At 40.5% G+C, this 18,626-nt stretch overlaps 1 protein-coding gene across 1 annotated transcript in view; it reads left to right on the top strand.

Annotated features, from left to right (window-relative positions):
• Window positions 1–642: 642 nt before the first annotated feature.
• LOC114558505 (metabotropic glutamate receptor 4) overlaps window positions 643–18,626 on the top strand; it is a 151,111-nt gene continuing 133,127 nt past the window's right edge. The window contains exon 1 of the mRNA XM_028582565.1: window positions 643–1,176. Within this exon, the coding sequence (XP_028438366.1) occupies window positions 643–1,176 (534 nt within the window). The remainder of the gene's footprint in view (window positions 1,177–18,626) is intronic.

Raw genomic sequence — 18,626 nt, 5'->3', positions numbered from 1 at the left:
CAATTAAATTATGGAGAGCATGACATAGTGTGTCTGTGTTGGAGACTAATACAAGGAAAACCCCCGGCATAAAAACATCTACTGCTGATCAGATCAATGCGGTTCCATTTCATCTTTCACTTCTCATTTTTGTAGGAAACCCTGTTACTCTTTCTGTTGATTCCTTACACCTCTCTTCTCTTTTTTCAGGAGCCTGCCGTAGAACCCACTGGGTCGTCTCGTGACTTTCTGCCTGCTTGAAGAGGAGCGCTAAATGCACCCGAGTGACCCGGGAGAAGCAGAGAAAAGAGGCTCACTTTCCACCTTTGTTCTTGTCTTATGTGGACCGTGTCTCAGCTCACCTCTGTGCTCTTTAGTTACTGCATGTAGCCACCACTTCCAGGTGCAGCAAAAGAGTGAAACACAAAGTGGAAAGAAGAAAGAGATAAAGAGAGTGAGGCTGCATAATTAGTACTACTGAGTTTGTGCCAGAGCTAGAGACCATGAGAAGAGACTTCTGAAAACAACTGTGCTCTGAAAAACATTGCGGCTAACCTTCAGGACATTTGTATGTGTGTGCGTGTGTGTGGGTATATGTGTGCACAACTCTTTCATTTTCAAAGGACTTGACTTTGTATTTGGATGCGGATTTAGCCTTTCATTATGACTCTGCAAGGAGGCTTTGAGAGAGCGTGGAATGGCTGCAACAGAGGTGTCTGCTGCTGGGTATTGCTGCTGCCTTGTTATTTCGCGATCGCCTTGGCAGCCAAACCCAAAATGCCAGGCCACACACACCTCAATTCAATACGTATTGATGGGGACATATCTCTGGGTGGGCTGTTCCCAGTGCATGCAAGGGGAAACGATGGCAAAGCCTGTGGGGAGCTGAAGAAGGAGAAAGGGATCCATAGGCTGGAGGCCATGTTATTTGCCCTGGATCGTATCAATAATGACAATGAGCTGCTGCCTAATATCACTCTGGGGGCACGCATTCTGGACACCTGCTCCCGGGACACCCATGCTCTGGAGCAGTCGCTGACATTTGTTCAGGCGCTGATTGAGAAAGACTCAACTGATGTCAAGTGTCTCAGCGGAGGGCCGCCCATCATCACTAAGCCTGAGAGAGTGGTGGGAGTGATTGGTGCATCTGCCAGCTCCGTGTCAATCATGGTAGCCAACATTTTGCGTCTCTTCAAGGTCAGTTTCTTCCACAACATCTACTTCTTACTTTACTTTTTCTTCAATATCTTTCTAATCATGGTTGCAGTGCACGGATGGATATATTAAAGAATTCCCTACAGGATATTTCTGGAGATCAGACTTTCAGTTGAAAACAATATAACCATAAAGGCAGACTTTGAATTTTAATCTGACACCATGTCAATATCACCACACTGGAAGCAAAGTTTACTTTAACGGAATAAATATGCACACACAAACACATCTTATTCAGCATTTCCCATTTTATTGCTTTTCTTTCAGCAATACTTCTTTTACCTTTTTTATTTTTCTCGGAAGCTTAAATCACATTAGTTTCAGACATTTTTCCCACCACTGTCCAGAAAACTAGGCACTGATCATTACAGCACAATTCTCCTCACTAATGGCATTAATTTGCCAAGTGTCCTTAGTGTTGCCTTCTTCTAATTAATTCAGGGAAGCCATGCACGGCACCATGAGCTCATGGCACTGCTATTGAATATAGTGCATAAAATGAGCATCTGCATTGTGTTGGCTCAGCAGATGCAAATGCATGCAAATGAGAGCAACACATAAACAATATATGACAGGACTTTTGTAAAACCTACTCAGTGCTGTCAAACCAAACTACAGGTCACAACTGAGCTAATGAGCATAAGGACTGTGTCAAAACAGGTTGTCTTTAAAAAAATATAATAATAATAATATCCCAATATTCATGCCAGACTAGCTCCAGTAAGAAGATGGGGGATGTATTGTAACCCTTGTACTACAAACACAAGTGAGGGCCTTACTTGTTTACTTGATGGACTTTTGTTTTTGAATGCATAAAGTATATAATGGCCTTACACTTCCTGTTCCTCATCCAAATAGCTTTTGGCGACTAGTGAAGTGGCAGAGAACACGGCTAGAGCTTCCATTGGTGTTCAAATAGCAAGAAACCCAACATGTAGCCATTGTTCTATTCACACAGGCTTCATCTTTTAAATGGGCCCTATAGAACATGAAGCCTGAATTCCCTGCTGTTACATTGATTGAACAATGTATAAACCTGCCTGCCGCCATTCTGGGGCCAACGAGTGTCGCATTGCCAGACCTTCCTCCAGAGTGCTGCAAAGGAGGGTCTGGCTAGTCCACACAACATTCCAGGATGGGAGAAAACATGCTCTGGTTTATTGGCATTTCTTTAAACCAATCACAATCGTCTTGGGTGGTGCTAAGCGCCGGATGGAGCAACAATTCTGCAAAATAGCCTCTGGAAGGAACATGTTTTGGTGGAACGTGTAAGTTCAAAAGTTGTTTTAGTTGTGTCTGAGAAAACTCAGATTGGACAGATAGTCTAGCTAGCTGTCTCAATTTATCCTGTAGAGACCTGAGGAGCAGTTAACCATAGTCCTCATAAATCCACCGGAGTTTAGAATGCCAACACAAAGAAGGTGGACGTGAGGGACATATGGCCGTAAATGAGGGACCTCTGGCGGCACCGGAACAATCCTGTAAATGAAACGTCGTCAATACAGACTAGGGGCTAACCAACTGCTCAGCAGAGGGCAAGAGGGTGGATACAACACATCACAAGCCTGATTTATGTGTCACAAATCAGCCAGAGAAAATGCTGCATTCCTACATCCTTGCTGTGCTTTTAGAAAGTGATGGATGAACTACCTAACGCAAAGCTGGCATCAGGATCCAGTCATCACAAACCATAGTCCTTCACATCCACGTCTTCTTCTAGCGCTGTGCACAGACCTGTCACACAACTTTCACCGTCAGGGGAATGCACATTCTTATTATTCTGAGCAAAAAGGAGGTTTTGTGACATATCTCACACAGTGACTGTGTCATCCCCAGCACTGTATGTCACATGCTAACATTTTCTCTGGCTGCACATGATTTATGATTATATATGGACTAAGTATATGTGAGATGTTTCCACAGCAGGCCATCAACATCAACCATTCCACAATCAGCCTTTCTGTTCAAGCAGAAGGTGTGGGAGACACTGCTCAGAAAGTCTTGACACCTTCATGTCTCTTCTTAGCACAGAGTACAGGGAGGAAAAGAGACATAAACACATCACCCAAAAGTGAGAAATAAACTACCGAAAGCAGAAGACACGGGTCGCAGAAAAAAAAAAAAAAAAGAGTCCACATACAGGACTGATGACAGTGATGAGCATGTATCTAGAGAGGCCAAAAACCCAACCCCAAATGTCCCACCAAACAAGGCTGTACATGAAATCGCCAGAGGGGGGGCATGTCCACTCGCAGGCTTGTGAGACGTCTTCACACAGCTAATTGGCAAGCCTCTGTTTGGGCAGGAATTTGCAAATGAGTTGAGTGTTCCAAATAGCATGCCAGATCTTGCAGCGGGAACAAATTATTTAGTTTTTCCTTTTTTTTTTCTCTAAAGGGCATTGAGCGGCTTCATCCAAGACTCAGAGAACTGAACAAAACTCAAAGAATGATTTTTGTGTGACTGTGAGTATAGTGCTACTCAGATTCTGATAGGCCAAACAGCTGAGATGGACTGAAAGAGTACACACAAGTTATTCTCCCTCTGGGCTGAGGTCAGAGCAAGCAGGAATCCATTTTTTTGATAGACTATGGCCTTACAAGGTATCTGCCCAGTGGGCTTGAACAGGATGCTTGAGAGGGCCTTGAGCACAACAGCCAAATCCCACTGAGGGACAGAGGAGAATGCTACAGGATGCTGCCACTTCAAGCAGGAAACACTATATTTCAAAAGATCGTTACTAAAAAACCACCTTTCTCCAAACCACTCATGGCAACAGACACCTGACACATACATGTTAATATTTTGAACTGACAATCGGTTACACTTTACTTGAAGGTATCTATATACGAGTGACATGACACTGTCATGAACATGTCATAAACATTATAAACAAGTCAAATGTTTATGACATAACGCTTCTTTTAGTAAGTGTCATTCGGTTTTTGTCATGACAAGTTATGGTTAGGGTTAGGGTTCATGTGTCATGACTGTGTCGTGTTCATGACAGTGTCATATCACTCTTATGTAGATACCTTCAAGTAAAGTGTTACCTGACAATCAAGTCTGTAGCAGACGGAAAAAGGAAACGCAGGAGGCTGTGCCTCAGTGTCTCAACCTACAGTGTAAGTTATCTTGGATGGTCACGTAAGCATTGACTGGCTTGTACCATTGTCTGGTACAATCCTAGCATCTCCAGTCTGTCCGTGACATGATGCAAGCACTGACAGGTATAGGGAGCAGCCATTAGCTGAGCATGTTCTGCTTATCACAGCGTTGCAGCAGAATAACCATGAGCTGCTCCTGTCTGACTCCCTGCATCAGCAGTGAGATCAGATGGAAGGAGGGAAAAGCATTAGAACAGGTATTTAGGTAACAGAGAATGTGCAAATGTATCCACCTCCAATGGTGGATTTTCATTGGCTAATGGGCGGAAACAAATATCACAGGGTGTTCAATCTCTACATGAACAGCTTACGTAATTCTAGCTTTTAAAAATATCTGTGTGTGGTTTCACCCTGGCTTGTCTTTTTCTTTCTTTCTTTTAAATTCTTTCTTGGTTCAGTGTTGGTTTTCATAATGTTACGGTAGATAGCATTAATTACCAGTCACAACACTGGTGGCGACCTTTCTTAAAACATTGTTCTTCAGATTTTCACTCCTGTAGTTTTTCAAATAAATATTGTAGAGAACTGGGAAGCTTTAAAAGCCTTTAATCGACTTATCTTCTGTTCTTCACTTGACAGGCGGAACGATTTTTCATGAATCACACCGATAGGGAAACAAGAAACCATGTAAATGTGATTTGTCTGGTGCCCGAAAGGGGCCCTAGGTGAAAAGAATAATACTGGGTTTAATATTTTTAAATAATATTAATACTATACAAGTCACAAGATGATATTGCATATGCAGGAGGTAGGGGTGGGTACCAAATTCAAGACTTTTTATGCACCGTCCGAATTGCCTCTAAAGTATTGAGTATTAAAAAATGCCATGTCATTCAATACCCAATTTCAATACCTAAGTAGTGAATCACATCAGCATCAGTGACCCAATAAGCATGCAGCATACTTCTACCAAGATCTAATAACGCTGGGGATTGGCTGTCTAACGTTACACATCATAGAGACATGCAGGAAAAACAAGCACAGAGATAGGACTCACGAAGTAGGATAATATATAAAACAATTTGTGCCGTAATGTGTAATGTTATCATTTCCTTTTGTTTTATAAAATTGGCAACAAAAAAAGTATTGTTTAGGAACTGGTGTCAAAGTCACTGTATTGTTATTGCTTCCGGTACCGAAATGTTTTGAACGATTCCCAGCCCTAGCAGGAGATAGGTTCAATTTATTTTTGTAGACCAGATGCATATCACCACCTTGCTTTAGTTAATTTGTGCCCTTGTTTCTATAATTTTCTCTTCAGGATTTAATCTTCATGCGAACAAATTTAATAATGTAAACAAGTTGATAAAAGTATCCCACTGTGCTTAGTTTAGCTCATTATCTCCACCATCCTCTGTTTCACACGGTTGCATTATATTTGAATTTGTTTAATTGCATTATTTCATTTAGTATAATTACCCTGGTATTTTGTTCAGGTGATTTTTAGAAGAATGCTTTAGAAGTAAAATTTCTTTTTTTTACTTTAGGTAAAAGGTTATTATTTTAATAGTGCTACTAAGTAAAAGTAGGCAATGCTCTACGTTTGCAAAAAATATAAAAACATATTTAGAATTTCTGGTGAGATGGGAACAAAATTATGCTCAATCTCTGGAAATTGTCTAAAGGCAAAAAATTGAATTGAAAATTGAGGTAATCACTAACTGAAGCAGAGGAAGATGAGTTGAGGGAGAGTGGGTATATTTAAAATAATATATATACAGATACAGTATATCAAAAAATCAAACAATACTTATACTATAAGCTTTCAATTCTTTTTCAACAAAAACGGGATGGCAGTAGCTCAGTCGATAGGGAGTTGGGTTGGGAACTGGAGGGTTGCTTGAACCAGCGACCCTTCGGTTCAAGTCCCCATACGGACCAAAGTATGGTGGTGGACTGGTAACTGGAGAGGTGCCAGTTCACCTCCTGGGCACTGCCAAAGTGCTCTTGAGCAAGAACCGGACCCACCACTGCTCCGGGTGCCTGTCCATCGACAGCTGCAGCCCCCTCACTCTGACATCTTTACATTAGTGCATGTATAGGTACTGAGCATGTGTGTGTAATTCCGGCCTGTGTGTAATGTGTATAATAACAATCAATACCTGTAATTTCCCTTGCGGGATTAATAAAGTATAAAATAATAAAAAATAACAAAATACTATTTGAATTGTATGAAACCACCCCGCTGCAATTACATGACTCCTCTGTGCTTGCCATAAGGATATTGATTAATAGGTAAAGCTGAGGGGGTACTCTCGCACGGTCGCACGGCATGGCCCAGCTCAGCATGTACCGGCTCTTTTCTCCGTCATTTAAGTCACATAAAACCATAATTAGAACTTTCATCTAATGACAGGCTTGGCTTCTTTCAAGTTTTTGGGACCTATGGGGAGGATTGCAGTTGACGAAGTTACACATGGCGATGCACTGGTGAGAGAAAATGAGGTTTAACCATGTATCCAGATAATTTAATTAACTCACATTATTGTGTAAACAGTTCAGGGGTGGTGATGGCACGGTGGATATAACACATGCCTTTGGTGCAGGAGACCCAGGTTCAAATCCCACTGCGATACATCAACCAATGTGTCCCTAAGCAAGACACTTAACTCCTAATATACATAGTAATTGTAAGTCGCTTTGGATAAAAGCATCAGCTAAATGAAATGTAAAGTTAATATTGTATGTGGCGTTTTCTTTTGCAAAGTGCAAATGTTCCACCAAAACAAGTTCCTTCCTGAGACCATTTTGCAGAGCCAGCGTCTCTGCGTCCGGAGCTTAGCGCAGCCCATGACGGTTGTGATGTGTTTTTTTCTCCTATCCCAAAATGTATGTGTGGTGTAGCCATAGACAGTAAAAGTAATGGACAAAGCGATGACCGTAGACTTCCCACAGAGACCAGTGAAGGATATTAGAAGCACTTTTCCGGTGATGGCTGAGCGTTACTGCGCAGCTTCCAACTGAGCTTGCGGACGATGTGTCGTGAGCAACGTGTCTGAAAGTTGGAAGTCTTCTGGTAGCTGTGCCAAGAGAAATCTCAATTATTCTCAATCTTGCAGAGACGGAGAGCGTAGGTGTATGTCAGGAGATAACATAGGCACAGGCTAATTATTGCCAACTAAAATGCTAGTTAACATCAGTAATTAAACTTAAACAGCTGATGTAAGCCGAAGATGCCTGCAAGCTTCTCCTGTACTATACGGTAATTTCTCTACTGTGCGACAGAAAGTCGCGTGGTTATGACACAATCGTTAGCCTATTTTACAAAAACGCCTGCTACGGAGCCATAATGTGAGATACAAGGTAATGGAGCATTTTATACATTGTTGTGTTTCTTTAGAAATAAACAATGGACAGAGTCTTTAAACGCTTCAGATGTAAAGTTATTTGCTGTCAAAGTGATGCCAAAATGAATGGCAGTCAATGGAATGCTAACGGTAGGTGATGGCTTGTTAGCATCAAAATGGCTCCATAGGAGGTACGCTTTGTGGAGGCTCGCTTACCCCCTTGGGTGAAGCCAGACCTTACTCCACAGCGCTGTGGAGATAGGGCTGGCCTTGTTTTTTTAAAAGTTGCTTCATCACATTTTCATGCTTATTTGATGATTTCATAAACACAAAGAGCACTTGCAAGAAAGCATACAATGAAAATAATATATCACTGATATAACTTTGAAACTAAGGCCGTTAACGCTGCTTGCCATCCTCATGAGGGAAACAATTTGTTCCCTGGTTGTTACCGGCTTCATGCTTGCAATTTTTTTACAGCTCCTTACTTTTGGGCTTTTCCTTATCCTCCTCTTCTTAGATTGGCTGAGGGTGAAGTGTTTGCTCAGCACTTCAGAGCCGGCAGGATTCCGTCCCCATGGTGGGTCATGAATATTTTACTATATTGTTATGTAATTTACGCCCAGGGATTCGGGTTAAAAGCTCCCTCTCTGCATCCCCGTCATCACTAGGTCCAGCTATTGGTCTGTTCTCATCAGTTGGGTTTTTATTCTGCTACATAAGCAGAGCAAAGTGCACCAGCCCTTGTGGTAATAAGTGGCTGGTTGCTTATGATTACTCAAGACAGAGCGAATGTAATTAAAGCCTCAGGCTTTTGATTGAGTCTCTTATACATCACTGAAAACAGCTAACCCTGACTGGCTTGAGGGATATTGCTGCAGCAGTCAGAAACTGCAGGAGCATTCACTGTGTTTCAGGTATCGAAGTTGACTTGCTGAGACAATCATAAGCGTTCAGACAAAGAGGGGGATAGCCTGGGCAAATTCCGCACGGCAACTCTCTAAATTAGGTTCAAGCAGTCACAGTCAGTCTGCAGGTGTAAGTCTTTCCTGTGTGGAGGAGTGATTTTGGAACTGTGGAGGCAGATGGAGTGAATAGAGCAGAGGTGGTAGCTAGGTATATGCTGAGCAGAAAGAAGAGGGTTAACTAGTTGTCTGATGTGCCGTGAAGAAGAGACCTTGCATCCGCCTCTTTCTTCCCTCATTAGAGAGAGAGGCAGAGGCCCTCGGTCACAGTGCCTTACTCCCCCTCAGCATTACATTGTGTTGAGGCAGTGCTCGTGTTTGATTACCCCGTCAGCCTACAGAGAAGACACGCTGGAAGCTTTAAAAGATATGCACGCATCTGTTTTTTTACTTTCACTTGTTTATGGTCAATCTAGCCATTAGGGTAAACATCACTTTGAGTTGTCAGACTTGTATAAAAAATTAGCAGCAGGTTGTGTGTGAAATGTTGCTGTGAATCTATGTAGATGTGTTTGAAAGGGTTCAAATTGCAAAAAAAATATAGCTAACTTCCATTTTGAAGCCAATTTGACAAGTCCACTGTTTTGTTAAGGCCTGACTAGTTGTTAGCCATAAAACATAAAGTTGTTATGGTTAATGTGTTAGCAAACAGTTGCCTATTTACACATCACATGCAGACACAGAGCAACATTAGCATCATTTGGAGCAGAATTTACTGGAGAATTTACAATATTCACACTTCTTTTAGCCCAGTTGTGGGACATGTGTGTCTATTTAGCTTCTAAATGCTCCACTATCTTCACCAGCTAGTTAATTGACTCTGCTGTTTTGTGCTGATTAGACATACAATGTTTTCCAAGCTATTTTGTGTTTTTTGTTGCTTTTTGAAAACAGCTGCCTGCTGCTCATATCCAGCAGTTGATGAGAGTGATAAGACTTAATCAAAACAGTAAAGTTTCAGACTCTAAAACCAAAACACTGAACTGAAAAACGCTAAAACGCTTCATAAAGCTGGATGAGACTGCAGAGTTTGGTGATAATTCTGTGAATTCTTCACGGCACGCAACCCCTGGCAAAGTCATTTGACCCATTGCTCATATAAAAATATCGAAGAGTGCAGCTTTAAATTGTATGATGTCTTCTGACTTAATGGACAAGTGGACTCCATCAGACGTCTGATGGCTTTATGACCGCAAAGGTTCAACCACCTGACCTTTTAAGAAGTTACAGTGTGGTCAGATGTCCGCTACCTCACAATAATCACAACATAAGTAGGGCACATTTTGAAGTAATTATTGTTGTTCAATGGAACTTAAGTTCCTTAGAGCAGTGGTTCTCAAACTTTTTCAAGGACCCCTAAATTGACACAAATTAGACCACAGTCCCCCATCTGATAAGACTTTGTCCCTGATAGAATACTTTTATTACGGAAAGTTAATGAAACACATCAGCAAAATAGTCATACAATCTGTCATTGTGTTACTTATGGATGAAATTATAGTGAAAAATAAACTATTTCCCTTTTTGTTGGGGATGCCCTGGAACCCATTCAGGGCCTCCTGGGGGTCCCAGGACCCCACTTTGAGTACCACTGCCTTAGAGTGTAGTACAGCTAGATACAACACTCTGATACTACACTCTGACTTATTAGTGCTTTTTCACAGCTGGACAGTGCTCCCAAGGTGTGCACTGTCACCTTCACAGAGCCTCAACAAGCCGGAACTGGGTGGTAATTGAAGCGAGAGAGAGGTCTGGACAGGAGAATTGATTCTGAAGTGTAATTTGGTACACACTACGCTACATTAATTCACGCAGCCCATTCCCTGGAACCCACACATGGATAGTCAGTCCAACACTAGTCTACTATATCTGCGACGTTCCACTTCCGGGATTGCTCCGTTGCCGCTGAAAATTCTGCCGGATTTCACTATTTTCGGCCGGATGTCCTGTTACCTCCCGCTTTCTTTGTGCTGGAATTTTAAACTCCGATGGATTTATGAGGACTATGGTTAACTGCTCCTCAGATCTCTGCAGGGTAAATCCAGAATCCAGACAGCTAGCTAGACTATCTGTCCAATCTGAGTTTTCTGTTGTACGACTAAAACAACTTTTGAACGTACACGTGTTCAACCAAAACAAGTTTCTTCCCAAGGCTATTTTGCAGCAGCACCGAGGCTCTGTCCGGTGCTTAGTGCCGCCCGTGATGATTGTGATTAGTTTAAAGAAATGCCAATAAACCAGAGCACGTTTTTCTCCAATCCCGGAATGCTGTGTGGACTAGCCTGACCCTCCTCCGCCGAGCTGTGGAGGAAGGTCAAAGCAAGGCTAGTCCAACACGAACAAACAGGGGCGAATAAAAAAAAGATGCCTTACAAACAAGCAGAAAACAATTGTTTTCAGTGTGTTCACAGATCAGTGGGCTTCTATGGTTTTATCTGTGCCCCTCAACTCGACTTTTACAGCTAGGCAGACCAAATCCATCAAACTGTGTCTCTCGACCCCAGATCGCAGACGTCCCCCATCTACCATGCTCTGGCTACAAAGAAGCAGCTCCTTTAGTTCAGGATTAGTTCCGACTCAATTCATTTGACCCACCCAAGCCCAGGCGGTCAATTCTCAGGAAAGTCATGAGCGAAGGCTGCCCAAAGCCTTGTTTTTTTATTCTTGGCACTATTTTATCCCCTTTCTCCTGCCGTTTCTAAATCCCTCAGCAGGCAATCCGTACCACTGCTGGTAATCACCAAGCACAGTGACAAAAAGCTACTGTGTGGCTGTCTCCTCCTGTGCATTCTCTTTCTAGATATGTTAGGTTTCACTCAAATTAATTTGTGGCATTTAATTAGTGCACTAGCAGGCCTACTGAGGGGATGCTGCCAGGAGGGGAAAATGTATTTTCTTTTTTTAAATGTATGATTTCATTCAGCTGAGCATTGCTGTGAAATTTTCAAAGCAGGAGGGACAACGCAGAGCACAACATAAATACTTACAGGATTTGCTTATGTTCTCTGTGCTAGAGCTGTCACGATACCACAGTGGTTGCAATTCTCCAATCTCGAACATTTAGATATGCATCTGGTACCCTGCTCTGGCTTTTTAAAAGTTTAAAAAAGGAAAAGAAATTGCATCTTCAGAACAAAACAAACAGAGCACAGCCATCACATAGTTTCCCTGAAAAGAGCGTGGGATTAAAGGCTTGGAGTTGTCTCACCTGCATAATCTCACCATCAACCCAACAATCCATCACTGTCCTGCTGTGTTGAGGCTGTGCCGCTTAAAATTTACTCAGACTTAAACAAAGGCTTGATGCCACAAAGAAAACCGAAAGTGTTGAGTAGTTCAAGCAGACCTAAATAAGAAGTAATCAATGGTACCGTGACAGTGTCCGTATTGATTGTGATTTTTATTTTTCTTCAGCTTGAGCACTCAAAGTGACAGTGTCAGCTGGGGAAAAAGATGAGTGATGAATTGAAAGCTCAGTTATTTAATCATTTCAGCACAGCAGTTTATGTGTTCTGCTCTTTACTAATACATATAAAACATACGAGCAAGAAAAGGTCAATATAATAAAAGATTTCATATGGCCACTGTAAAGTTGCCCGAGATATTAAAGGGATTGTTCTGTCAGCCTAATGCCAGCTGATATCCTGAGCCTAACCCGCAGTGGGGACAGAAAGAAAAAGTTTGGCCGCCTTCAGGCTAAGCAGCTTGGACATCATCCAGCCTTCCATGAGACAACATGGAGGCTCCCATGAGTCACTGCTGTGTCGAAGAGAGGGACTCGCTTTCTGGTCAGAGGCAGTTGGGATTTACCATGAAAACACAACATTCAAGCTATACTTTTGAAAGAACTGGAGCAAATTGATTCTACATAGAAACTTATAACATTTTGTTTTGTGTTAAGCACTGTGATAGTGTAAGGGGACAACCATTATAAAGGTTCTAGTTTTCATGCCGCAGTAAGGACAAAAATCTAAATTTTATTCCATATTTGATGTGAGCAAAGACTGTAATTGTGGCACTCTTCACAACATATTTTGCCATTTCTTCCTCTACTGCATTCAGTGGACTTGACCCTCCATACAATGTATTTTGCCACACAGCCCTACAGAAAAAAACAACAGTTAGAGTCTACAGCTAACATGCTCAATGACAACATACTGATATTTAGCAGATGTGTTTACCATGTTCGACATCTTTGCTTACCATGCTAGCATGATAACATTCGCTAATTATCACTAAACACAAATTACAGCTTGTATTTAATTGTAACTATTGGTCATTGGACACATTGAAATTTTGCCATGTTGATGGTACCAGAGGAAAAGTTTAGAGACCACTTATGCTTCTACAATTGACATTGTGGAACCATAAACATCTGTACTACGTTTTGTGCCAATCCATCCAATATATATAATTCACTGAACAAGTGAAAACTATCAACTAACTAACATGGCTAAAAACATACTTAAAACTAGGAGTCATGCACTAATACTGTACGGATACTGTTTATGAGGGTATTGTCTACAATACTGTACATTTAGCTTTTATTGTTGTTTAATTATAATGTCAGACATCTTTTAATTAAACAAATATAAACTCTGTGAAATGAGACAACACCATGATTTTTTACAGTTCTATCAATGTGCAGCACTTACTGTAGGTGTAGCACCAGGATGATTCAATGAGGATAGTACTGGTGTCAGGAAATTCTACTGATGATTTTTTACATTAATTGCATTGGTTATCCTTCCTTGATTAACATAAACTCACCCAAATGCATTGAAATATATTTTAAACAGAGAGATAATTTGTTTTGTTTTCTTTTAAGCTGTGGATCCATTCGATGAGTATGGCATTAATTAACGCGAGAATATGTGCTTATCCTTTCATTTAGAAAAGTCTTGATCTTTAGAGAAGTGCCAAGAAAAGCCTTATTAAGTTGTTTTCCTATTTCAAAATACCGATGGATATAAAAAATGAGCTGACAAAAAAAAGAGACATAAATGAAATGGTTTCAGTAACTGTGACAGCTAATATTTGCCAACATTCAAAGATGAGAGGAGGCAGTGGCAGCACACGATTAATCTATTCCTATCTACTAAGCTGTTTAAAAACATTCAGACCCTTTGCTTCTTGATTTCTCAAGCTCCAGTATACATTTTGAATGTTCTCACACCAGATGGTCCCACTAGTCTCATGAATTTGTTTACATTTTCTTCTATTATGATTCCCTTGAGCACTTCCAGCCTTTAGTTTCTACAGCAGTGCAAAGGTGGAGCGCTGCCATCGAGGAAAGAGACTATTTGCATGGCTTTACAGCAACTGCCATTTTATGAAGTCAGTTGATATTTAAAACGAGTGTCCAATGAGACTGGCTGCAAATATAGAGACCGATTACAAAAGCCAATCATGCATGCTCTCCAAATATTTGTACACATTGACATTACCAGCTGGCAGAGGGGGATCAATTCTCATTTGCAGGCTAATTATCATCTCAAAAGCTTCCCCACTCGGTAAAAACACAATAAATCCTTACAGACTAGCTGTCTACTTGTCACCAGCCCATCACCTTGTTTCCTTAACCTGCAATCATTAAGCTATCAAGATTTGAAGACCTTCCATTACAAACACACACCTGGGTATTGATCCAGCATCTTCAAGCCGGTGTGACAACATGGCTCATTTCCTGACACGATTACCTCGTCTGAAAGTCAGCATTTGGACGTGTACAGCACAGAATTGGAACATATTGCTATTGATTTCTCAAAAAAATGACATGTTGATATTAAACTTTTGATGACTATTACATAATAGTGGCAAACTGTAAACATGTAAATTCTTGTTATGAAAGGGTGTATAAATAATAATTCTATCTATGCCAGTGCGGGCAGTTTGAATGCTTAAAATTCTGTCTAATCTTTCTACACATGGCACCAGGAGGCACGTAGCTGTGTTCAGCAGTCTGGACAATAATAGCAATAAGAATAGTAATATAAAAGAATAATAGTCATCTCTCATGCAGCTACTCAGCCACAGATTATTTGTAAAATCTTGTTCTCATGCAGCATTTTGTATTTCACGTTGAAGTAGTGTTTTGTATCCTGAGGTCCTTTGTATTAGTCACCGCTGATCTGCCTCATATAATACCATTTGTTACACACTTAAACATCCAGTTTGCTCTCTGATGTAACATCTTGATGGTAGTCTTATCTGATCTTAGTTGCGATACATAAAACATCAAACCATCAAACATATAGATGATGGTTTCGTGCTTTCAGGCTACCACTGAAGTATTTGAGTACTTTATGTGTGAATGTGGAATTCAACATGGGCCTCAATAATAATAATGTTGGAGTGTTGTATAATGTGTTTGTATATTTGGACGTTGTTTGTAGCTGTAACACTTTGGATGCGGTTTCTCATCCCATGAAAAATGACATTCAGCAATGCCCCCAAAGGAAATATTGTATGTTTTTTTGTTCAAGTGAGAAAGCCTTATTGTTGCTGTAGTAATTATGACAGAAGCAAATGAGAAAGTCGAGGTTGGGAGAGGGGTTTGGTAGGACAACAAAATGTTGTACTTTGACACAGAGTCTGTGTTCATTTCCCTTTTTTCTAACCAAGAGTCCATTTTTAACCATGACCACAATAGGTCCCCTAACCTTAAGTACAGTATTCATTTGAACCAAAACCATGATGATTCCCTGAACCTACAGTGTCACCCAAACGGTTTTGTGCCTAAGCTTAACCAAACCCTTATCCATAATGTCGTCACATCATTAAACTGATATATTTTTAACAGTAGTTGGTAATGGTTTTGGAAGGAACAGACAAATGATGTCTTGGCATCAGATTAGAAAGCACTTCTGTGTGTCGGACAAACGACAAGTTGGAGGACTTACAAACAAAAAGTATGAAAGTTGCCAAAAATCCTTGTTGTGTAAGAGTCTTATTTTTATTTAAACAAAGCGAAGAGCGGTATTGCGTATCCATGTAGTCCAACCTCTGCAGACTTTGTGGCTCTGTAACAGTGCCACACTATTTCCCCCCTTTCTCACTTGTAAACATATGTCATTTTTGATCCAATGCTGAAACTGGTGATGCAGTTCTTTTCTTTAGTGGAAAGTCTTTGTTATATTTACAAGAATGTGTAGTGCACCTGCTCGACAGAAATAGGTTTTTCAAGACAACTATACATAGATAATAATGTATTTTACAGTTGAACACTGTTTCACATATACAGTATGGCTCCTGGGTCATAGCAAAGGATGCTGCAGTTTCCCATCTCAAGCTACTTTTAGTACTTTCATATACCATGATATCATCTCAGGGTGGGGATCTCTACCCTGTTGGGCTCCCCGATAAAACCTATAAAATGAGACATGATCCACAGCCTCTGGCAGCTCACAACACTGCTGATTTGCAGTAAATGAAATGTCAACACAGTGGCAGTTTAATCACATTAACAATGTCACATTCCTTATTTTTTCTTGCATGACTTTCTAAATCAGGGAAAGGATACACTACTCTTTATATTACAACCTGCTGTCTTTTGTTTGACCCCAGATTTACTGTCTTATGTGTCTCAATGAGACTGCAAAGTCAAGAGTACAGATGGTAAAACCCACAAGATCCCATTGACCCCTGCTGGAGCATGACCATTACTTAAAACTGAGTAGTATCGACACAGGGATTCATACAGTGTGTGGATGGGCTTGTTCCAAAGTCATTCAAAGGTGTTGTGCCATTAGATTTAAATGATAGTGCAGTTTGTGTGTGAGAAATCAATAGCTATGAATGAGCATAACAAATTTAACTTTCTATGAATTCCGTCATTGTTATGGTCGGAAATCAAATAGATAGACATTGTTGATCGAAATAGCTGAGTTTCCATCGTTTCAAATAATCTGTTATGTGCCTCAGGAGAAACATGAAACCACTTACAGTATCTTTATTTGTGTTTAAATGGAAAACATGAAGCGAGGAATTCTTGCTGCACAGATTTATCGAACATGTGTGAATCACAAGAGCAATATTCTCAACAGCTGTATTTTGACTATTTCTGAATAAAATATCAGATATATACGGCACGCAAGATATGAGAACAAAAACCTTTTCGGAAAACATTCCTCTTTATAAGTAATTAAGCAGCCATAGGGGGGGAAAAATAAAACTTTAGATAAGTATATTTAATTAGGCAAATATGGTAATTATGCCCAATGTGAGTGTGAAACTTACTTTTATGCAAACAGAAATTAGTTTCAATGGTGCTTAGAGTGTTCTAGATAAACCCTATGGAAACTTTGGCTTTAATCTGTGTTTTTTTCTATTTACTGTGCAGGAGACAGGTAGTGGTTGGATAACGAGGATAACACGGTTTACATCAATCTTCTCATTTTCTCTGAAGGCATGAAGTGATGTATAAAACTAGATGCAATTTGAACCAAGGAACAAAATGTATTTTCTAATACCAAAAGCAGTCCATTACAGCAGCAAATGCATCCAGCCAGTTACTTGCCTCCTAACAGCATGTCTCGTCCTAAACAGATTACCTGTGCAGACAGTGCAAAAGACATTGCCATCGACTTAGTGAATACATTACCTGCCTGTGTACTGTTCTCACAGTTAATCAACTAGTCGGGGTTAATGGAGGCGTCAGATCCTGACATGGACAACGTCAGTGAGTCTGCAGCAGAGTGCTCTTTTGTTTTGTTTTACCTCACTTTTGTTAAGTGTTTTAAAAGCACATAAAATAGATCTGGTCAGCCGAAATGGTGGAAGTGTTTTGTTAATGGGAAAAATTATGTTCTTAAAGCAGATCTGAATGCGTTTGGTAGAGCTCAGCGAAGTCAACAGCAATGTTTTTAATTGGTAAACAGCAAGACGTGGCACACTAATTATTTTGGTGAATGCTTGCACATAAATCACATGTGCTTCATGCATGAATACATTTCCCAGCAATTTAATGTTGCATAGTTAACAATATGGATTGCATGTAACATGGATGCATTATAAAAATTCCCTTTTGTTGTCCACACATGACCGCAACAATAGGAGCAAGAATGTCTTTTGTTGTGCTTTCAGCATTGAAAAACATATCTTTCCATAGACAAAATCCTCGTTACCCAGGAGGATCTACAAAACCTCATTGATTGGAAACTATTTAACAAAGAAAATGCAAAAAAAGTGTCCACAGGGAGCTCTGTGGATTATCCTGAATAACCTGGTCAGAAAGACATGCTGCTCTTGTGTTTTTCAAAGGAGAGTTTCTAATCCGTTGAACATCACAAACAACGTCCAGTTTGTATTTCTAATTGTTATTATATGGCATATAATGTGTTACTAATGAGTTGTATATGGCTTAATATGGGCCTACTGTGGGCAAATTATACACAGCTTTGTGTTTTAACCTTAGAGGGAGAATCTGAGAGTCCATCACCTGCAGCTTTAATGGATATCAGAGTAGCGTGAAGCCTTCAACGGTTATACATTTTTAAATGCTGTGTCATGTCATCAAAAACAATTGTCAAAAACGTTTTCAGAAGTCAGCTAAAAGCTTCACTACCAGGGGTAAACCATGAACTGTGACAGGTTTGTTAAAATAATTAATCAGTTGTAACTTTGAACAAGAGTCTGTAAAGTTTTATGATTTTCAGCAAATTTACTTATTGCTGCCGTCAGTCTTTGTAAAAGCCACATCGAGAGAATTACACCTATGTTTCTTCTCATTTCCATTTACAGGTCCTAAACATCAAAGATCTGCCTCAGGTGAAAAGCCTGGTTTGCTTACACATGGAGAAGTCGGCTGTCTGTTGGCATCAATGTCAAAGCATACACACAGGAATGACTAGATTCAAACACTCAGGCAATCAGCCTGCACTGCTTACAGACTTCAGCTACGCACAGCCGGATTCTGAGCAGGAGAGACTGCAGGCACACTCACTCAACCCACTCTGTTGTCTCATAAATGCTGCACACTGCATGTGCTAGCAATGCGTTAGACCGCCCCACTT

This window comes from Perca flavescens, chromosome 7, assembly GCF_004354835.1.
Source record: "Perca flavescens isolate YP-PL-M2 chromosome 7, PFLA_1.0, whole genome shotgun sequence".
Lineage (NCBI taxonomy): Eukaryota > Metazoa > Chordata > Actinopteri > Perciformes > Percidae > Perca > Perca flavescens.
Note: the sequence above shows the minus strand (reverse complement) of the source record. Positions and strands in the feature narration are given on the sequence as shown.